This window comes from Pygocentrus nattereri, chromosome 3, assembly GCF_015220715.1.
Source record: "Pygocentrus nattereri isolate fPygNat1 chromosome 3, fPygNat1.pri, whole genome shotgun sequence".
NCBI classification, from domain to species: domain Eukaryota; kingdom Metazoa; phylum Chordata; class Actinopteri; order Characiformes; family Serrasalmidae; genus Pygocentrus; species Pygocentrus nattereri.
In genome coordinates this window covers 7,482,606-7,505,851 of record NC_051213.1, presented here as the reverse complement: position 1 = coordinate 7,505,851, position 23,246 = coordinate 7,482,606, and the positions used below count along the sequence as shown (strand labels likewise).

General features: G+C 42.2%; 1 protein-coding gene across 1 annotated transcript in view; it reads left to right on the top strand.

Moving 5' to 3' along the window:
• Nucleotides 1–2,172: 2,172 nt before the first annotated feature.
• Nucleotides 2,173–23,246, top strand: part of galnt11 (UDP-N-acetyl-alpha-D-galactosamine:polypeptide N-acetylgalactosaminyltransferase 11 (GalNAc-T11)) — a 42,727-nt gene continuing 21,653 nt past the window's right edge. Inside the window, exons 1-6 of the mRNA XM_017705554.2 lie at nt 2,173–2,306; nt 14,407–14,700; nt 17,011–17,134; nt 17,767–17,933; nt 19,572–19,697; nt 21,601–21,841. Coding sequence (XP_017561043.1) covers nt 14,445–14,700; nt 17,011–17,134; nt 17,767–17,933; nt 19,572–19,697; nt 21,601–21,841 — 914 coding nt within the window. The 5' untranslated portion in view covers nt 2,173–2,306; nt 14,407–14,444. The remainder of the gene's footprint in view (nt 2,307–14,406; nt 14,701–17,010; nt 17,135–17,766; nt 17,934–19,571; nt 19,698–21,600; nt 21,842–23,246) is intronic.

The window sequence follows — 23,246 nt, the reverse complement described above, 5'->3', positions numbered from 1 at the left end:
ATTAATTCAGGTAACGAGTGGAGGACAGAAGAGCTTCTTAAAGAAGAAGTTACAGGTCTGTGAAAGCCAGAAATCTTGCTTGTTTGTGGGTGACCAAATAATTATTTTCCACCATAATTTACAAATAAATTCTTTACAAATCCTAAAATGTGATTTCCTGGATTTTTTTTCTCATTTTGTCTCTCATAGTTGAAGTGTACCTATGATGAAAATTACAGACCTCTCTCATCCTTCTAAGTAGGAAAACTTGCACAATCAGCAGCTGACTAAATACTTTTTTGCCCCACTGTATGAAGGAGCCTTCTAAATGGAACAGCCTAGTCGCACCGCTGTGATGCAATCAACCCTCAAATGCAGCCTCCAAAGGATGCAGCCCCTGAATAAGGACACCATGTCACAATCTCTGCATGAGTCCCCTCTTTTTGGCAAATGTGGAACGTTCCTGGATTCACTGGGATATCATCAGTTTATTTACCCTCAGCCCCCCTGGATGGAAATTAAGCTTGTCTGTTATCACTGTAAAGATTTTTTAATGATACGTCATGATTTATAGTGTAATAGTAAAATGTACTGTAATTAAATATAAACAAAACATATTTTTATAACATCTTAATATGGACTAAGCTTACAATATAATTAAATGTTAGGTCTAATTAAGTTACTACTGATCTTGATGTTTCACCGTTAGGCGTGTTGTAATAATACTGCAGTGTGCCTTGACCTACTACTATTACATAATTCAAAGCCCTGGCTGACTGAAAAAACTGTAGGTACTAGGACAGTTTGAGGTGTTGCACCAAGCGAGCACAAGAGATACTGTAGTGATTTGCCAGTGCAGGGCAGTATTGGCATCCGGACAGTTTAATCAGAATGGCTTGTTCCAGTGGAGGATAGTATTTGAACTGGAATGGTTTGGCTGGAATAAGTTGTCCCAATAGAGGGCATCATTGATGTTTCATTGATCTGGTACCAGTAGAGGGCAGTGTAGGTATTATAGTGTTGCTATTATCTTTTGCCAGTAGAGGGCAGTATTTGGTGTTTTAGAGATCTGCTGCCGGTAGAGTGCGGTGTTGGGTGTTTAAGTGATCTTGTGCCAGTAGAGGGCAGTGTTGGGTGTTGCAGCGATGTGGTGCCAGTAGAGGGCGGTGTTGGGTGTTGCAGCGATGTGGTGCCAGTAGAGGGCGGTGTTGGGTGTTGCAGCGATGTGGTGCCAGTAGAGGGCGGTGTTGGGTGTTGCAGCGATGTTGTGCCAGCAGAGGGCGGTGTTGGGTGTTGCAGCGATGTGGTGCCAGTAGAGGGCGGTGTTGGGTGTTGCAGCGATGTGGTGCCAGCAGAGGGCGGTGTTGGGTGTTGTAGTGATGTGGTGCCAGTAGAGGTCGGTGTTGGGTGTTTAAGTGATCTTGTGCCAGTAGAGGGCAGTGTTGGGTGTTGCAGCGATGTGGTGCCAGTAGAGGGCGGTGTTGGGTGTTGCAGCGATGTGGTGCCAGTAGAGGGCGGTGTTGGGTGTTGCAGCGATGTGGTGCCAGTAGAGGGCGGTGTTGGGTGTTGCAGCGATGTTGTGCCAGCAGAGGGCGGTGTTGGGTGTTGCAGCGATGTGGTGCCAGTAGAGGGCGGTGTTGGGTGTTGCAGCGATGTGGTGCCAGCAGAGGGCGGTGTTGGGTGTTGTAGTGATGTGGTGCCAGTAGAGGGCGGTGTTGGGTGTTGCAGCGATGTGGTGCCAGTAGAGGGCGGTGTTGGGTGTTGCAGCGATGTGGTGCCAGTAGAGGGCGGTGTTGGGTGTTGTAGTGATGTGGTGCCAGTAGAGGGCAGTGTTGGGTGTTGTAGTGATGTCGTGCCAGTAGAGGGCGGTGTTGGGTGTTGCAGCGATGTGGTGCCAGTAGAGGGCGGTGTTAGTGTTGCAGCGATGTGGTGCCAGTAGAGGGCGGTGTTGGGTGTTGCAGCGATGTGGTGCCAGTAGAGGGCAGTGTTAGTGTTGCAGCGATGTGGTGCCAGTAGAGGGCGGTGTTGGGTGTTGCAGCGATGTGGTGCCAGTAGAGGGCAGTGTTAGTGTTGCAGCGATGTGGTGCCAGTAGAGGGCGGTGTTGGGTGTTGTAGTGATGTGGTGCCAGTAGAGGGCGGTGTTGGGTGTTGCAGCGATGTGGTGCCAGTAGAGGGCGGTGTTAGTGTTGCAGTGTTGGTGATCCCTGATGTGGATTTAGGGAGCAGTTGTCACTCTGCCTGTCTGAGAGGCGCTTGGATTTCCACTAGTCCTGACGAGGAGAGGAGCTACAGCTGATTCAGCCGTGACACCTCATGTTCACGACCAAGTAGGTTAAGGTGCTGGGCGCCGGGCGCTGAGCGGGTACAGGCTGTTTCCACCTCCCAGGCTTGTGTAGGTTGTGAGTTTAACGTGTTAGCGGATTAGCCTAGCTCTGAGAGGTATGTGGAAGTGAGTGCAGTGAGGTTATCTGGTGATGTTTATCCGCTTTAGATGTGTCTCATGTTCGTCTGTCATGTCTGAAGTAAAAAGGCTGCTGGGGCTCTAAAAGCCCCGGTAAAGCTGCTTATCGTTAGCCAGATGGCTGGCTAGTGTTTGAGCTCCTGACTCTGCACCAAGCAGAAGCTAATATAAGCTGCGCTATCTGTTGTAAACAGTGTCTAACTGTGTCTGGTGCTCGTCTACAAAGCTCATTCGGCGAAGGTGGAAGCGCCGACGTTGTCTCGAGTCGTTAAAACGCAGTGTTTACACAGCCAGCTGGTGGAAACACCACACGGGTTGGCTTCTCTTTGCCCATTAAACCAGGTTTTCCTCTCAAAGCTGACGTCAGCTGTCTTGCTGAGTATTAGAGGTGGGCGATATGGCAGAATGAAATACCGCGATACTTCACAAAGTTCTTGGTACACGATATATCACTATATATACTATTTTTCTCTCTGCTGGAAAAAAACCCACAGAACCCATTGAAGGTTTCTATTGGTACCTGATGGTTTTGCAGTCTGGCTTGGCTTTTTTTAATGGGTAGATATCAGAATGTAAGTGATCCTAATGGTTTATCATGTAGTCTATGGCTGATTCTAGAAGCATTTGATGGTTTCCTAATGGGATCTAAAGGTGTTCTACAGGAAACCATTAAACCAATTCCCATTAGAAAGGAATACCATTAGGCTTTCAATTGAATATCGTCTGATGGGCCTTTTTCAGCCGAGTTGATCACAATGTAAAGGATCTTCTGTAGTTTAACAGGTGACCACTGGTATTTTACAGGAAACTAGTGTTTTTTTTTATTGGATACCGTTCAGCCAGTTCCCTTTAGAAGGCAAAACCATTAGGTTTCTGATGGTCCATTTTCAGCCAAAAAAAAAACCCTGCTGTAAAAGGATCATTAGGAAAGCATTTGGATTTAAACCAGTTTCCAATAGAGACCACTAGTCGCTTATAGAACACCTTTAGGTCCCATTAGGAAACCATCAGATACATTTGGAGTCGGTCATTGGTCACCTGTTAAGCCACTAGGACCCTTTACATTGTGATATCAACCCTGCTGAAAAAGGACCATTAGAAACAATTTAGGATTAAAAACTAATGTTTTTGCCTTCTAATGGGAATTGGCTTAATGATTACCAATAGACACAACTAGTGTCCTGTAGGACACCTTTAGATCCCATTAGGAAACTATCAAATGCATTTAGAGTGTGACATTAGTCACCTGTTGAACCATTGAGATCCCTTACAATGTGATGTCTACCCATTAAAAATACATAAACATTACAAAACCATCAGGAACCAACAGAAACACTCAATGGTTTCTGTGGTTTTTTTCCAGCAGGGATGCTGTGAAAAACTATGGTACCACTTTATTTGGATGTTCCGCTGTAGATGCTTTGTAAATGCTCAGTGTAAGAAATTCAACTAAAGATACATTAAAATGTATTAGAGTTTATTAAACCTACACCTACCCCTAACCTCAGAGCAAAACCTGCACCTACCCCTAACCCTAACCTCAGAGCAAAACCTACACCTAACCCTAACCTCAGAGCAAAACCTACACCTACCCCTAACCCTAACCTCGGAGCAAAAACTACACCTACCCCTAACCCTAACCTCAGAGCAAAACCTGCACCTAACCCTAACCTCAGAGCAAAAACTACACCTACCCCTAACCCTAACCTCAGAGCAAAAACTACACCTACCCCTAACCCTAACCTCAGAGCAAAACCTACCCCTACCCCTAACCCTAACCTCAGAGCAAAACCTACACCTACCCCTAACCCTAACCTCGGAGCAAAAACTACACCTACCCCTAACCCTAACCTCAGAGCAAAACCTGCACCTACCCCTAACCCTAACCTCAGAGCAAAACCTACACCTAACCCTAACCTCAGAGCAAAACCTACACCTACCCCTAACCCTAACCTCAGAGCAAAACCTGCACCTAACCCTAACCTCAGAGCAAAAACTACACCTACCCCTAACCCTAACCTCAGAGCAAAAACTACACCTACCCCTAACCCTAACCTCAGAGCAAAACCTACCCCTACCCCTAACCCTAACCTCAGAGCAAAACCTACACCTACCCCTAACCCTAACCTCGGAGCAAAAACTACACCTACCCCTAACCCTAACCTCAGAGCAAAACCTACACCTACCCCTAACCCTAACCTCAGAGCAAAACCTACCCCTACCCCTAACCCTAACCTCAGAGCAAAACCTACACCTACCCCTAACCCTAACCTCGGAGCAAAAACTACACCTACCCCTAACCCTAACCTCAGAGCAAAAACTACACCTACCCCTAACCCTAACCTCAGAGCAAAACCTACCCCTACCCCTAACCCTAACCTCAGAGCAAAACCTACACCTACCCCTAACCCTAACCTCGGAGCAAAAACTACACCTACCCCTAACCCTAACCTCGGAGCAAAACCTACACCTACCCCTAACCCTAACCTCAGAGCAAAACCTACACCTACCCCTAACCCTAACCTCAGAGCAAAACCTACACCTACCCCTAACCCTAACCTCAGAGCAAAACCTACACCTACCCCTAACCCTCACCTCAGAGCAAAACCTACACCTACCCCTAACCCTCACCTCAGAGCAAAACCTACACCTACCCCTAACCCTAACCTCAGAGCAAAACCTACCCCTACCCCTAACCCTAACCTCAGAGCAAAACCTGCACCTACCCCTAACCCTAACCTCAGAGCAAAACCTACACCTACCCCTAACCCTAACCTCAGAGCAAAACCTACACCTACCCCTAACCCTCACCTCAGAGCAAAACCTACCCCTACCCCTAACCCTAACCTCAGAGCAAAACCTACACCTACCCCTAACCCTAACCTCAGAGCAAAACCTACCCCTACCCCTAACCCTAACCTCAGAGCAAAACCTACACCTACCCCTAACCCTAACCTCAGAGCAAAACCTACCCCTACCTCTAACCTCAGAGCAACACCTACACCTAACCCTAACCTCAGAGCAAAACCTGCACCTACCCCTACCCCTAACCTCAGAGCAAAACCTGCACCTACCCCTAACCCTAACCTCAGAGCAAAACCTACTCCTACCCCTAACCCTAACCTCAGAGCAAAACCTACACCTACCCCTAACCCTAACCTCAGAGCAAAACCTACACCTACCCCTAACCTCAGAGCAAAACCTACACCTACCCCTAACCCTAACCTCAGAGCAAAACCTACACCTACCCCTAACCCTAACCTCAGAGCAAAACCTACACCTACCCCTACCCCTAACCTCAGAGCAAAAACTACACCTACCCCTAACCTCAGAGCAAAAACTACACCTACCCCTAACCTCAGAGCAAAACCTACACCTACCCCTAACCTCAGAGCAAAACCTACACCTACCCCTAACCTCAGAGCAAAACCTACACCTACCCCTAACCCTAACCTCAGAGCAAAAACTACACCTACCCCTAACCTCAGAGCAAAACCTACACCTACCCCTAACCTCAGAGCAAAAACTACACCTACCCCTAACCTCAGAAGCAAAACCTACACCTACCCCAACCCTAACCCTAACCTACACCTAACCCTAACCTCAGAGCAAAAACTACACCTACCCCTAACCCTAACCTCAGAGCAAAACCTACCCCTAACCCTAACCTCGGAGCAAAAACTACACCTACCCCTAACCCTAACCTCGGAGCAAAAACTACACCTACCCCTAACCCTAACCTCAGAGCAAAACCTACACCTACCCCTAACCCTAACCTCAGAGCAAAACCTACACCTACCCCTAACCTCAAAGCAAAACCTACACCTACCCCTAACCCTAACCTCAGAGCAAAACCTTCACCTACCCCTAACCTTAGAGCAAAACCTTCACCTACCCCTACACCTAACCTCAGAGCTAAACCTACCCCTAACCCCAACCTCAAAGCAAAACCTGCACCTACCCCAACCTCAAAGCAAAACCTGCACCTACCCTAAACCCTACATATAATATTGTTGATAATCAGCTGAACAGCACCAGAAAGTTTGTTAATGGTTTAGGATCTTCATGGTTTGACGTCTACGGGAGACCATCCAAATGAAGAGTGACTAAAACTGTCAATTAGTTCACTTGTATTCAACATTTCACCCTCCATGTTGCACTGAGCTCCATTAAACAGGACTAATTAAGCTCTTTTTATTCAAAAGTGCAGTAACGATACAATAACCGTAAATGTTGTCATATTGCCCAGCTCTATAGTGAATATGTTGTGTGTTTGCACCATTCAGCTGCTTTCCTCGTGCACCTGTGAGGACATCGGATGCTACTAAACAGCATCAGGTACCACACCACTGATGTGAAGGGCTCACTTTAGTTTTCCCTTTCATTTAGTAATCATTTACAGCAGAACAGCAGCTTGGATGAATGTTGGAGTGATTGCAGTCAGTTTTCTAGGCCAGCTCTATTCCCGTAATCCACCCGTGCTGCACGGTGACCTGCCACAACCCGTTTTAGCTGTAAAACGACTTGCTCGTTAGCTGATGGTACAATGCAGCGCAGGTGAACTACAGGACCTGGACTGGAGACTGCTGCTTTAGATCTTTAGATCCAGGTGAGGGTTTAATGCTGTGAATAGCAGCTATGTTAGTTATGTTACCTCAGTTATAGGCAGAGACGGTCGATATGAGAAAATGTAATGTTATGATACTAAAGGAAGTTTTTATAATGCACAATATGTCATGATATTAATGATTTCTGATGTCTGATGAGTTTAAAGAGACAAAGTACAAAAAATGCTATCAATGAATTCAGTTTCCCACATTTCTCACCGTGTGGCACTAAATCCAATTACACAGGACTTACAACAACAACAACAACATTATTATTATTATTATTATTATTATTATTATTATTATTATTATTATTATTATTATTATTTATATAGCATCTTTGCTTTCATACATTAAAAATGCAGCTCGAACTGCTTCACAATACAAAGTAAAAACAACAGAGGAATACGAGAAAAATACAAAAATAAAAACAAAAAATTATAAATTAATAGCAGATGATATATTTTTTAAAAAGCACAAGATAAAAGTATAAATAAAAAATAGAGTAAAAATGCAGATAACAATAACATAAAATGAACAGTAATATAAAGTAAAAATGGAAACAATTAAAAAAAACTGGTAAAGAAATGTGTGTGTGTGTGTGTGTGTGTGTGTGTGTGTATATACACTATTTTTAATCAAATGTGCAGTTAGGAAGTATTTTTAAGTACTATTTACTAAGAACTTTGCCCAGAAAAGCGTATTATGACATATTGTGATGTATTTATGCGATGCTTTATAACAAAAATGATAAATACCGTCTCATTGCCCAGCTGTAGTTACATGTGCTGGGAAACGTGTGTTTTCAGACTGTAATTCTACTCGTGTATATTCGTGAGGAAAGGAATCTGCCTTTTTCACTCAGATTTTAGTGTTTAGCTTCATTCTGCTACGTTGGTTCATCTCAGCGCTTCTTATTGGTCACACATTTGGGTTTTGAGATGAATCCTTTCGGACCCAAAACATCCTAAGAGTAGAAGAGTAGAGCCCTCAGTTCCTTTGCTGATAGACGCTGGATGTACTGTGAAGTTCTAGGAGTTGGTCCGTGGTTAAGTAGTTCTGTGTGCTGCTACTTTTGTTCACCTACTGAAGGAAATGTTTTGAAAAGGTGCTTTTGCTTTTTTTTGGGTGTTGATTTCATCAAAGGAGCCGTACTTTTACCCGAGTGTGGGTTTAGGTTACTGTACGCACCTGTGCAGTTCAGCCTGGCAGACATCCAAGATCAAGCCCTCCTTTGTCTTTAATTGTTGATGAAATATTGAGTTTCGTATGGGCTCTCGTGTTGCTAAGCTAGCTGAGTGTCTGTTATAGTAGAGCAGGGATGAAATGCAGGGCAGACACACTCTATACCGGCTTCTTTATACCAGGCCACAAGATCAGACCATCTCTTATCACTGCCTTCCCTGATTGACCCTCTTTGGTCAGGTTGGAGTGCCCGCTGTTGCGCATCACACAGGGTTCAGAGACTTATTTCACTCTTTAGATCCTACAGTTTGTTTTAGAGAGAAAATATAATATCTAGAACAAGTATGGAGAAGTTTTAGTCAGGAGTGATATGTATGGGTTTGTGTTTAATCCTGGTTACTACATATAATAAAGTGGCCTGTGTGTGTGTGTGTGTGTGTGTGTGTGTGTGTATATGTATATATATATATATATATATATATATATATATATATACACACACACACACACCAGCCACTTTATTAGGTACACCCTTGCTAGTAAAAGGTTGGACCCCTTTTTCCCTTCAGAACTGCCTTAATTCTTCAACTTTCAACAAGGTGTTGGAAACGTTCCTCAGATATTTTGGTTGGTTATTTGAGCTCCTGTTGCCTTTCTATCATCTGGAACCAGTCTGCCCATTCTCCTCTGACCTCTCACATCAAGGCATTTTCGTCCACACAACTGACCGCTCATTTCCTCTTTTTCGGACCGTTCTCTGTAAACTCTAGAGATGGTTGAGCGTGAAAATCCCAGTAGATCAGCAGTTTCTGAAATACTCAGACCAGCCCGTCTGGCACCAACAACCACACCACGTTCAAAGCCCCTTAAATCCCCTTTCTTCCCCGTTCTGATGCTCGGCCTGCACTTCAGCAGGTTGTCTTGACCACCTCTACATGCCTAAATACACTGAGTTGTGGCCGTCTGATTGGCTGATTGGCTATTTGTGTAAACAAGCAACTGAACTGTACCTAATAAAGTGGCTGGTGTGTGTGTGTGTGTGTGTGTGTGTGTGTGTGTGTGTGTGTGTGTGTGTGTGTAAAATCGTTGGTTTTTAAAAAAAAAAAAAAAAAAATAGACCCAAAACAAAACTTGAGTCTAGAATGTCACAAACTACCAACTTCCTAAAAGCTGCAGCATTAATTAGCAGGCTTGCGTCTCTTATATCTTACATAAATTATAAATTATGTGGCTGTTTTAATTCTGAAAACAATTATCTGATCAATATCTGCTGATTTTCACCATTACAGTCTGATTGAATGGGGGACAAAAAAACTGGACTGGTGCATTCCTCATTAGTGTACAGGGGAGTGGCTCGAAATACTATGAGCACATCTGATTTTATACAGTACAGTGTCTGAAACGTCCAGCCCTGCTGTCTGTTCCCAACACTTAGAGCTTTTATGTCCACTAATTCAGATCAAATGTAGCGCTTTGACTTTGAACACAGAGTCTGTGAACTGCAGTCGTGCCGTATGAAGTTTATAGTCTCACAGGGTTTCCAGTCTGTGCTGGCCAGTACTGATAACTTTCAGAAATACTGTATTTTTCAAGTATATTAGAGTTTCAGATAATGTTTAAGTTCTCGTTAACGCCAGCTGTTATAGTGAAACCTTGCTTCCTGAAAACGGCTATTCTAGAAAAATCTCACAAACTGGACGCAGCACATGTTGATCCGACTGTTTTGTTCAGTTTCTGTTGATGACTTCGTCTGTAACTTAATAAAACACAATTACAGACTTACTAAGACTGTTACCCTTATTTATTTACTTTTTCAGACCCGTTCAGAGCTTTAAAAACTAGAAACACACAGCTTAATGGGGACAGTGCTGTTTATGGAATATAATCGTGCACGTTATGCTCAATGTATATGTGGGTAGGTTCAACAGTACAGCGTCCGCTGGTGTCAACTTTACAGGAGAAGGAAAAAAACCTACTTTACTTTCAGTGTAAGTTGACGGAAGCAAACGGTTTTCCAAGTCATTTGGGGTTTTCCAGATCTTTTGGTCCATTCAACATGAAATTTACATACAATGTAATGGACAGCAGGTGTTTTCAAATGATGTCAAAAAAGCATCAAAAATGGAGATGTGAGGTTTTCTTCCTGCAGCACTGCGTTGTAGGTGTTATATCACACGGCACTCCTGTCACTCCTCGTCTGCTATCAGTGTCCTCTGAGACTGAATGTGCTGAAATGTGCTGTGGTCTGCCCAACATAGAGCGAAGTTCAGTGGTGGGGGGGGTGTTGGGGCTTTGGGGCTTTGGGGCTTTGGCTTAGTGATGAAATGCCACTGTCCAATCGGGTTTAATGCCCGCTGTTGTGCCACAGGTCGATGACTTTCCCATATTGATCCAGTCTTATAATCCATGATGCAGAGAAAATCCTGATGATTGGCTTTTGTTTTTCTGATACAGGCTAAATGTGCTAGACCTGCTGCTTTGCGCTGCTTTTAGCGTTGACATTAAAATTGCCTCGTTCCATCTTTGCTCAGTCCATGTTGCGGATGTTTGAATTGACCTTGACTGTCACTTATTTATTATTGTTTGTGTATTCATTTAATCATTTGTTTATTTTCCTGCATAGAAAGCTAAATGCACAGTTTTCTGTGTTTTTATAAGTGATTCTCATTTTTTCTTTTTATTTTAAATGTATGCAAACTAGCATTGCTTGTTCTTAAAGGGGATATTTCCAATATTTCTGCAGAATTCAGTTTCCAGAGGTGTAAACAGAGCCACTCGGAGTGGTTTGATGTGAAACGGTTGATTGTAGCGAAACCAATCGGCGCATGATGCGCGTCCACCTGCATTTCTCCTTGCTGCATCTCTTTGCTCGCTTTCTGTGTTGTTAAGAAAATGAAGGAACCATTCTGAACGTGTGTGGAGCAGTGAATGGTCTGATGCACGGTTTGCGGTTTGCACACAAGCTAGGAAATTAACTCGATCTCAGTCTCTATCAATTTAGCTATTTTATATCTCCAAACATCCTCCAAATCTTCTCTGTCAACAGTTCTATAAAAAACCAGATATTTTCAGAATTATATTAAATGGTCTTCGATTCTGAAGAGAGAGACAGCCTTTTGTTTCCACTCTGCACCTGGAGAAAGTTTTGTTTAGTTTGCCGTTCATGATGGAGCGGCGAGGCAGATTACACGTGAACATGTTACAGTGGAGGTGATCAGAACCAGGAGCCACGTTGTCTGCAACACAAATATAGTCACATTATTTACTACCCAAAACATCCAGTGAACCTCCACATGTCTTCTGAGTTTTATATGTAGTGTTGATGGCGGTAAAATAGTGAAAATAGTGCCAAATTTGAAACCCAATACGTTTTATTTCATTACTATTTCATACAACATGATATTTCACAGGGAGTACACTCCTCAGATGTCTGGTTCCTGTCACCACCACGGTAAAAACTCTTCAGTTTCTCTACAACGGAGCATTTCATGTGAAACCACTCTGAATTACTTTCTTTGCATCCCAACTATTTAACTATGCAGAAATGTGTCACATTAGAATGAATGGAATTCCTTTTTAGGCCTTGAACGTAGTGAATGTTTTGTCCGTGTTCAGTAATCCTGATTAGTGCTGCACTGTTGTGCTGTGTTGCTGGACTGGTCACTTTCCTCAGCCTACACAAGGCCCCTTTGTACGATATGCCATTCATAAAATCTCTGCACTCTTTAAGGACTTTTCAGTTGGACTCATAGCTTAAGACTGACCAACAGGTGAAGAAGCAGTGGATAGTATTAATGGACAGTGTGGACTTTTGGCTTGAGCTGTTGTGCCAGCTGACATCCTGCATTGTGGAGTAAGCCTCTTTCACAACCGTCAGTGTCCGTGTGCAGCTCTCTGTTTTTTGGAGACCGTATTTATATTTATTGTATCGTACGTGCACACACACAAACACACACACACACATCACTGATGACAACACACACACACACACATCACCGATGACCACACACACACACACACACCGATGAGGCACAACATTGTGACCACCTCTACGCTCACTGTCCACTTTATCAGCTCCACTTACTGTATAGCTGCACTCTGTAGTTCTACAGTTACAGACTGTAGTCCATCTGTTTCTCTGATACTCTGTTACCCTGTTCTTCAGTGGTCAGGACCCCCATGGACCCTCACAGAGGAGGTACTATTTGGGTGGTGGATCATTCTCAGCACTGCAGTAACACTGATGTGGTGGTGGTGGTGGTGTGTTAGTGTGTTGTGCTGGTACGACTGGATCAGACACAGCAGTGCTGCTGGAGTTTTTAAACACTGTGTCCACTCACTGTCCACTCTATTAGACACTCCTACCACCTTGTAGATGTAAAGTCAGAGACGACAGCTCATCTGCTGCTGCACAGTCTGTGTTGGTCGTCCTCTAGTCCTTCATCAGTGGTCACACATGCTGCCCACAGGACGCTGTTGGCTGGATATTTTTGTTTGGTGGACCATTCTCAGTCCAGCAGCGACACTGAGGTGTTTAAAAACTCCAGCAGCACTGCTGCGTCTGATCCACCCAGACCAGCGCAACACATACTAACACACCACCACCACCACGTCAGTGTAGCTGCAGTGCTGAGAATGATCCACCACCCAAATAGTACCTGCTCTGTGGGGGTCCTGACCACTGAAGAACAGGGTAAAAGGGGTCTAAAAAGTATGGAGAGAAACAGATGGACTACAGTCTGTAACTGTAGAACTACAGAGCTCCTATATAAGGAGCAGCCCTGCTTATAAATGGACAATGAGTGTAAACTCTTTAAGTGACATGGTTGAAACAGGCCTGCATTATTCATATACATTTTAAATGGGAAAATGAGACCTGGTGTCTAGTACAAATTACACAGGGTGGGATTGCTGCTGTCTTGAATGTGGTCAGACTCTGTTTGCAACAGCCATCATCAAGTAGTGAAATTAAAGGCACTGTTTTATGGAAAGATTACACGTTTATATAATGTCATGTAGTGCAGATTAAATAAAATTAAATTACAAATAATCATTGGTAGACTGGAAGGATGGATCACTTCACCGTTTCTTTCAGTGTGCTCTGTTGTCATATTTGCAACCCAGACTGTATTATTTTAGTCATTACATTACACGTATATTACTCTTTGGTCACTATTTATACTGCAACTAAAACTTATAACAGCTGCAATAAAATAATATTTAAAAACTGTGAAAAGAAATGTAAGGAAAGCATTTATCACCATTTTGTTGTAATAGGTCTGTATGATATGGACATGTTGTGTTCAATAAAGCTTTTGGATATCTTGATTTTGATAAAGGAAGCAAAAAAAAAATTATTAAAATGATGTGCCTGTGACTGGATGTGCCACAAGTACAGACTTTTTCTTTAAAATAAAAAAAAAAAAAAAAAACGCAAAAGTGCCATTTACTGTTGTGAATGATAAAATAATGAAATTCTAACAGCTACTTACAGAACTGCAAGCACAGTTTTGTAAGGCTGGACAAGGAGACACAGTGTCACTGTTGTGAATCGCTGCTGTTATGAAGCATTAAAAACTGTTTGACCATTGATGGCGGAGAATTTTTAGCTCACTTAGCTCCAAGTGCTTCAGTCTAAAAGTGGTCAAGATTCCCTGAGCAGCTTTTTGTAATGCTGTTTGTTGTCAGACCTCAAGGTTGAGTATAGACATCTTTTATTTAGACTAAAAAACTTCCAAGACAAATAAATGTACATTTAATTCATTTAGAAGCCTCTTATGATGATGCAGATTTGTTGTAACAGTGGCCATTACTGCTTCAGTCACTGCTACAGTCTGTGCACTTTACACTGAGAGAACAGTCATCACGTTTAATGCTTTGTGAACTGTACGTGTGCCGTTTTTTAATTTTCTGTTTAGTCGAATTTTGAACTTCTTATGCTGCATTTTCGAAAATCTAATTGTGTGACTTATGCTGCTGTGCATGTGAGGTAATTTGATCCGCTCTGTCATGTCAGCCTTAATGATGCGTTTATCATGGAAACTCATACTGTGATAACGATAAAAATCAGGTAAACTATTTTTTACTTTGTTTATTGCAGACTTGCATGCACACTGTTGTACTGAATCCAGCATAGCTGTGTTGAATTTTGACAGTTTCTTGTTGTGCTTTCAGGGGCTTGAGGATGGGCCACCAACGATGCTAGCTCTACCATGGGCAGTGTCACTCTGCGCTACTTCTGCTATGGCTGTCTGTTCACGTCTGTGACCTGGTCCATCCTGCTCTTCCTCTACTTCAGCCTCAGCCAGGAAAACCGCCTCTCCTTCAGCTATGTGCCCATCCAGGGGGTGCAGCACCGATTCCAGCCGCGCTTCACCCGCCGCCCGTGGCTGCTCCACAAGGACGCTGAGACGGGCCGCAGGGGCCGCGGCCCGAACCCTCATAAACCCGACCTCTCACCTGAGATGGGTGAGTCCAAGGAGTTTAGAAATGCTGCGGTGCGCTCTCATGCATCGATTTGTAGGTTGTGATTCAGCTGCATTAAATATGGTCCGTTAGAAAGTATTATGATCAATCGTAATGCTATTTGGTGAAGTTGGCTGCAAGTAAAAATGTATTCATGGTAAGCTGCAGTGGAAAGCATCCAGTGCTCAGTGGACAGTTATTGTACAGTTATTGTAAAAAAACATGCATTTATAACAAACAATAGCGCGGGCAGAACGCTTCTCGACCAATCCGATTGTTCCATCGGAACGTTTTTTTTAGATATTTGCGATAACAACAAAGCCGAGATGCTTTTCAACTAATTGGTGTTTAAAGATGAAACAATTCAGCAGCTCAGGAGACCAGTTGTTTCCATTACCAAGCTGTCTCAGGCAGTCATTTCCTCCACACCTTGTGCTGCTCTGTAATGAACTGCCTGACGGTCCGTCTCCATTACCACCCTGTAAGGATCTGTGTCGTGTGTAATTCTCTCATGGCTGCTTATTAGAGCAGGAACTGTGGATTGTAAAGAGATTATTTTAAGTGCGTTTTACAGTCACTTAAGGCCATATGTTAGGAACTGAGGGGAAACATTCACACTGGGTGGATGTTTTAACATCATAGAAGGCTTGATTGATATTTAGCCATTAGTCCATTACAGGGATGAAAGCCATAATGATTATTTGAGTTCTCGCTTAGTGAAGATGTTTAATGTGGGCTGTAATTGTGAGTTCTCCAGTTGGCTGCCTCTGTTGTAGCAGAGGGATTTTGAAGGGCTCCTCTTTTTAGGCTCATCAGACCTTTTGGCTAAGTACTGTTTGGTTACCATGACAATCAACATTCCTTTCCATGCCGTTATAGTGAAGACAGATTGATCCGTCACAGTAATGGAGTAAATCTTCTTGCACACAACATTCGGGCTCAGCATGGGCTACACATCAGCTTTGCGATTTTTTTCTTCTTCGTATTTTGTCCAAAATACCATGGAAAGCTTTTGTTAACGTTTTCTCCTGAGGACAATACCTCCAAACCTCCCTATGATGAACTTTAATGCCTTACATGTGCTTAAAGGCAAATGCTACAGTATTTTTCAAGATTTCTGTGTAATTAAATCTTTGAGCAAGTCAGGGAGATGCACAGAAAGTAATTCAGAGTGGTTTAATATGAAGGAGTTTATTATAGAGAAACGTATTTACAGCGATGGTTGTGAGAACCAGGAGTTGCAACGTCTACAGTAAATATAGCCGATTTATTTACAACCACATTTCCAAAAAAGGTTGGGTTGCTGTGCAGAAATACAATGATATGCAAATCATGTAAACTATATTTTTGAAGGAAAATACTACAAAGACAATACATTAAATGTTGAAGCTGAGGAATTTTTATTGTTTTTTGAAAGTAAGCGTTTGGGAACCGAGGAGACACTGCTGTAGTTTTGAAAGTGAAATGTTTTCCTGTTCTTGTTCGATGCCGGATTCCAGCTGCTCAATCTGTGGTGACCGGTCTGGACTGCAGGCAGGTCAGTTTAGCACCCAGACTCAGCCACGCTGTTGTTATACATGCAGAATGTGGTTTGACGTTGTCTTGCTGAAATGATCAAAGCCTTTCCTGAAAAAGACGTCGTCTGGAAGGCAGCATATGTTGCCAAAACCTGTATATATCATTCAGCATTAATGGTGCCTTCACAGATGTGCGAGCCACCCATGCCATGTGCACTAATGCCCCCCTGTACCATCATGAATACTGCCTTTTGAACTGTGCACTGCTAACAAGCTGAGTGGTCTTTAGCCCGGAGGACACAGTGTCCATGATCTCCAAAATACATTTCAGATGTTGATTCATTGGACCACAGAACACTTTTCCGCTTCGCCTCAGTCCGTTTTAATGTTGATGGTGGTAAAACAGAAAAATCTGAAAATCTTGATGGTTTCGCCTCATATCTCCCTTCATGTATATTTCCAACTTCAATGCGTTTAAAATCTAGCTTCTCTCAGATTATTGTAAAACAATGACTCGTGCATCAAGCGGTTTCTAGTTTTCTGTAGAATGGAGCATTTCATATCAGACCAATCTGAATGACTTTGTTTATATATTAATCACTTAGTTATGTAGACGTTTAGAACAATCGGTGGAGTTCTTCTTTTAAGCAGGTAGTTTTCTGTTCCTTTATTTCCAGAACAAGTGGTTTAGCACTAACCATTTTTGCCAGGCTAATTCAGAAAATGCTTCATGTCTTTACAAAACTCTTCCAGTTTGTCGCAAGTGCCGTGTTTGAAGCTGTCGTGGTCTTTGCAGGTATGATTTTTAATGAGAAGGATCAGGAGGTGAGAGATATGGGCTACCACAGACATGCCTTCAACGTTCTTATCAGCAACAGGCTTGGATATCATAGAGACCTGCCTGACACCAGAAATGACAAGTAAGAAAACATAAAAGACAACTCTGGTGGGGGGCTGGGGGGGTGGGGGGTGTTTAATGATGTTCTTTTATTTAGTTTTGAGAAGCAGCCTGTTGTCCTTGCCAATCATTATTTGAGTCACTTACGGGTGATGTGCTTGAGTAGGTGTTGCTGACTGAAGCACAGTGAGGTGTAATCATTCCCTGCTCCAGGTTTAACTAGTGATCTTTTGACAGGCTTGAGGTGCATGTTGTGCGGTGTGTACAAACAGCGCCGTTAGGCAGTTGAAGCTGCCTTTGTGGATTCATTCATGACCCAGCGGTAGATGGTGTGCCAGAATTTAAAAATGAATGCAATCAAACAAAATCTCTAAGAATGCAGATCAACAGCCCTCCTTTGCTTACATTTCACTTTAAAATCCTGTAGGTTATTTAGTTATGAAAGTGAGGAATTGAAATGTGGGCCCACCTAGACTCCAACTCTGCCAATGCCCAAAAATGCTGATGTGCTGATGATCGGCATAAGCAAACAGGGACTGTCTAACGTAATGTATTTCGTATAATGCTATGTGTACCAGTCTGTTCATCATTTGCAATATTACCTGTTTTATTTCAAGTAGTTCAACATTTAACATTCCCTCCCTTCTCTTCTAGGTGCAAAGACAAGACTTATCCATTGGCGCTACCAACCGCCAGCATAGTGATCTGTTTCTTCAACGAAGCGTTCTCCGCCCTGCTGAGGACCGTTCACAGTGTTTTGGATCGTACCCCAGGCTACCTTCTTCATGAGATAATCCTGGTGGATGACAACAGTGAGCTAGGCAAGACCCCTTACCGCTAATTTGTGAACATGGCCATTTGTGTGTGTCTTTCTCCCAGTTCACTGAGACAAAGCACGGTCCCTGCAGGCCACAAGGACATTGTTCTGCACTGTTTGTGACCTGTTTGATGAGCTGTGTATATATTTATGCTGTAAGTGTTAACGGATCAGCAGGTGAGAAGCAATTACAGGATCATTTATTACTTCATAACTTTTTTCACTGCAGATTCATACAGGATTAAAATCACTCCACAATTATTACAGTCAGACTGTAAAACTACACACACTGCAGATTCATACTGGATTAAAATCGCTCCACAATTATTACAGTCAGACTGTAAAAATACACACTGCAGATTCATACTGGATTAAAATCGCTCCACAATTATTACCGTCAGACTGTAAAACTACACACTGCAGATTCATACTGGATTAAAATCACTCCACAATTATTACAGTCAGACTGTAAAACTACACACTGCAGATTCATACTGGATTAAAATCACTCCACAGTTATTACCGTCAGACTGTAAAACTACACACTGCAGATTCATACTGGATTAAAATCACTCCACAATTATTACAGTCAGACTGTAAAACTACACACACTGCAGATTCATACTGGAATAAAATCCCTCCATAATTATTACAGTCAGACTGTAAAACTACACACACTGCAGATTCATACTGGATTAAAATCACTCCACAATTATTACAGTCAGACTGTAAAACTACACACTGCAGATTCATACGGGATTATAATCACTCCACAATTATTACAGTCAGACTGTAAAACTACATGCTGCAGATTCATACTGGATTATAATCACTCCACAATTATTACAGTCAGACTGTAAAACTACACGCTGCAGATTCATACTGGATTATAATCACTCCACAATTATTACAGTCAGACTGTAAAACTACACACTGCAGATTCATACTGGATTAAAATCGCTCCACAATTATTACAGTCAGACTGTAAAACTACACACACTGCAGATTCATACTGGATTAAAATCACTCCACAATTATTACAGTCAGACTGTAAAACTACACACACTGCAGATTCATACTGGATTAAAATCACTCCACAATTATTACAGTCAGACTGTAAAACTACACACTGCAGATTCATACTGGATTAAAATCGCTCCACAATTATTACAGTCAGACTGTGAAACTACACACTGCAGATTCATACTGGATTAAAATCACTCCACAGTTATTACTGTCAGACTGTAAAACTACACGCTGCAGATTCATACTGGATTAAAATCACTCCACAATTATTACAGTCAGACTGTAAAACTACACACACTGCAGATTCATACTGGATTAAAATCACTCCACAATTATTACAGTCAGACTGTAAAACTACACACTGCAGATTCATACTGGATTAAAATCACTCCACAATTATTACAGTCAGACTGTAAAACTACACGCTGCAGATTCATACTGGATAAAAAATGAGTCGTTACGTAAATCGTAGGACGTCGACAGGAAAAATGAATACAAAAATACTTTAAAATTGTTTTTAACGTCCTGTTGAATCTGAAGTGTCATTGAACACTTATGCTTTAAAAATCCGTTTGAGATAAGTGAGATGAGGTGCTCATTTGTATGTGTCCTCCAGAGGACCTGAAGGAGGACCTGGATGTGTACGTGCAGAAGAATCTGCCAGGCAAGGTGAAGTTGGTGCGGAATGAGAAGAGGGAAGGACTGATCAGGGGAAGGATGATTGGAGCATCTCACGCTACAGGTGTGTTCTCATCTCACAGCAGTCTTCGTTATGATAGTTGTTTGTGGCGACTCATCACAGAGGGATAGTTAGAGTGGGAAAATGCAGGTTATTCAGCAATACGTTATGTGAATAACATGCACAGTTGTGCATCTGCATTTATCTTAGTGTAGGTGCATAATAGGAGTAACATTTAAGACAACACAAAACATAGAACCAAGTTAGAACATGGGCAGTATGATCAATTTATCATGATAGGCATTTTCATGGTGCATGATGTGTCACTGTATTTAGTTTTTCTGTGCAGATTTTGCATGTGAGCTCATTTTAAATCGGAATGTAGTATTTGTAATTGCCAGGCTGTTGTAAGAATATAAAGAAATTATTTAATTATTTATTTAAGCAAAACTCATCTGTCAGAGGTCCCATTCCTTTAGCAGACAATTCTGTTTTGCTTGGGGAAAAAATTAACTGCACTACGGCACTTCCACGAGAAAAAATGACTTTTAACAAGTAAAAAAAAAAAAATCTAGGAATCAAAGAAAGAATCATAGAATATTGTTACAACACTCTCGAAATATTAAGAAATGGTGACTGTTTACTCTGGACTTAAGAAGATTTCACTTGCCAAGATGCTTTCGCAGTGTGATAAGTAGGAACACACGCAATGCTTATACTGTACAGTAGTACATGTAATTATATCTTATGTCTTGGACTCCCTGCATCATCAGGATTCAGGTTCACAGTCTCCTAAAAACAGGGTAAAGCCTTGTATAGCCTTACACAGCTGTGCCACTTGGTAACGTCTTCTAAACCTTTTTGTAATGAAATTTATTGACTATTCTCAGTCCAGCGGGGACACTGAGGAGTTTAAAAACTCCAGCAGCACTGCTGTGTCTGATCCACTCGTATAAGAGGGCTAACAAAGTATCAGAGAAACAGATGGACTACAGTCTGTAACTGTAGAACTACAAAGTGCAGCTATACAGTAAGTGGAGCTGATAAACTGGACAATGGGTGTAGAAACAAGGAGGTGGTCATGATGTTACGCCTGATTGGTGTGTGTTGACACATTTACCCCTCTTCTTAAATTTATTGGGACATTTCGTGATCTTACATATTCTTATATTCTTTCTTACTTCTCTCTCCCCTTCTCTGTGTATCTCTCTCTCTCTCTCTCTCTCTCTCTCTCTCTCTCTCTCTCTCTCTCTCTCTCTCTCTCTCTCTCTCTCTGTCTATTTCTCTCTCTCTCTCTCTCTCTGTATCTGTCTATCTTTCTCTCTCTCTCTCTCTCTCTCTCTCTCTCTCTCTCTCTCTCTCTCTCTCTCTCTCTCTGTATCTGTATCTGTCTATTTCTCTCTCTCTCTCTCTCTGTATCTGTATCTGTCTATTTCTCTCTCTCTCTCTCTCTCTCTCTCTGTATCTGTATCTGTCTATTTCTCTCTCTCTCTCTCTCTCTCTCTCTCTCTCTCTCTCTCTCTCTCTCTCTCTCTCTCTCTCTCTCTCTCTCTCTGTATCTGTCTATTTTTTTCTCTCTCTCTCTCTCTCTCTCTCTCTCTCTCTCTCTCTCTCTCTCTCTATCTGTCTATTTCTCTCTCTGTATCTGTCTATTTCTCTCTCTCTCTCTCTCTCTCTCTCTCTCTCTCTCTCTCTCTCTCTCTCTCTCTCTCTCTCTCTCTCTCTCTCTCTCTCTCTCTCTCTCTGTATCTGTCTATTTCTCTCTCTCTCTCTCTGTATCTGTCTATTTCTCTCTCTCTCTCTCTCTCTCTCTCTCTCTCTCTCTCTCTCTCTCTCTCTCTCTCTCTCTCTCTCTCTCTCTCTCTCTCTCTCTGTATCTGTCTATTTTTCTCTTTCTCTCTCTCTCTCTCTCTCTCTCTCTCTCTCTCTCTCTCTCTCTCTCTCTCTCTCTCTCTCTCTCTCTCAGGTGAGGTTTTGGTGTTTCTGGACAGTCACTGTGAGGTAAATGAAGCATGGCTGCAGCCTCTGCTCACACCAATCAAGGAGAACCGTCACACCGTGGTGTGTCCAGTCATTGACATCATCAGCGCAGACACACTGGTCTACAGTCCCTCCCCCATCGTCCGTGGGGGCTTCAACTGGGGACTGCACTTTAAGTGGGACCCCGTTCCAGTGTCTGAACTCAACAACCCCAGTGGAGCCATCAGGTACCAAAAAACACACCGTACTACTGTAGCACATTAGACCCAGCATAAGCAGGACTGTAATCAATTAACCTGTCAACTATTATTTGATTAATTGACCAATCTATTATGCCACCTTCGGTTCCTCTCCCTCTAAAGTTCTGATCGAGCTCCGCTTAACAGTAACGATGCATTAAATGTTCCAACATCTAGACTGCTGATTGGCTGTCAATTCTGTATGCATTGTATTAATATCAGCACTTCTTTATTTGTCTGCAGTCTGTTGCGGTCAGTACATAAACCCATTTCCAGCTCTTCACACTCTTCCATGCCCACTTTTGTATTATAATTTAAAAGAAGACATTAAATAAATTTATTCAAGAATTGGTACTATTTGTATTGGTGGTGTTAATGATTTCGAACCATACCAAGTCCGAGGGCTTTCACAGGAGTGGTCCAAAAAGTAAAAGATCAGCTCAGATAGTCAGATACAGCTTTCAGATAGACACACATCAAAATGATGATGTTAAGAGAATTTTTTTTGCAGCACTAAAGTAAGTGGTATCTAAATTAAATCAGTCAGTCAAACCGGATCATAAGTAAAAACAAATAAAAACACTACAAAATGGTCATAAAAACACTAACAGCAGTTTTATGCTTATTTATGTGCTGTGAGCATCATAAAAAGTTATGGATTTGGTCATTTTGAAAAATCAAGGCATTCAGATGCTGCAGCAAGTAAAAATTGTTTTGGTCAAAAATATCAGGCAGATCTTGAACCACATTACGGCTTTATTATTAATGTCTGATCTTAACATATTGCAAAACACATGGCAGTCGCTACACTGCAAAAAATAGTATCTTGTCAAGTAAAATGATCTTGAATCTAGTCAATATATCCAGAGATTCCTCCTGTTGAGATTGTTTTTGAGCTCATTTTAAGAAAACGTAACTTATTTCCAGACATTTTAACTTGTTTTAAGTCATTTTATTAAGTAAAATGATCTCACTTTATTGGCAGATAATTTTGCTTGTTATAAGAAATGTGCTCGAAGCCACCTAAATCATCTGCCAGTACAGTGAGATCATTTTACTTAATAAAATGACTTTAAAGAGGTCAAATATGTCTAGAATAAGCTAAATAATCTTAATAAATTCATAATAATATTTGCACAGCCATGTCAAAATAAGAACTATTAGACATAGGTGCTAGAATTAAGATAATCTCTTGACAAGATGCCGTTTGTTGCAGTGTGTATATAGTAATGTAGTCACAGTGGTATTTTGTCTGTGTTGTGCAGCCCTGGTCTACGCTTGTTTTCCAGTGCTCTCTGAGATGCCGTGTCTGCAGCTCTTTGGCAAGGCTGTGGCTCATAGATATCAGGATAAAAGCTGTTGAGTGCTGGTGGTGGTGCTGTGACCCGGGGTG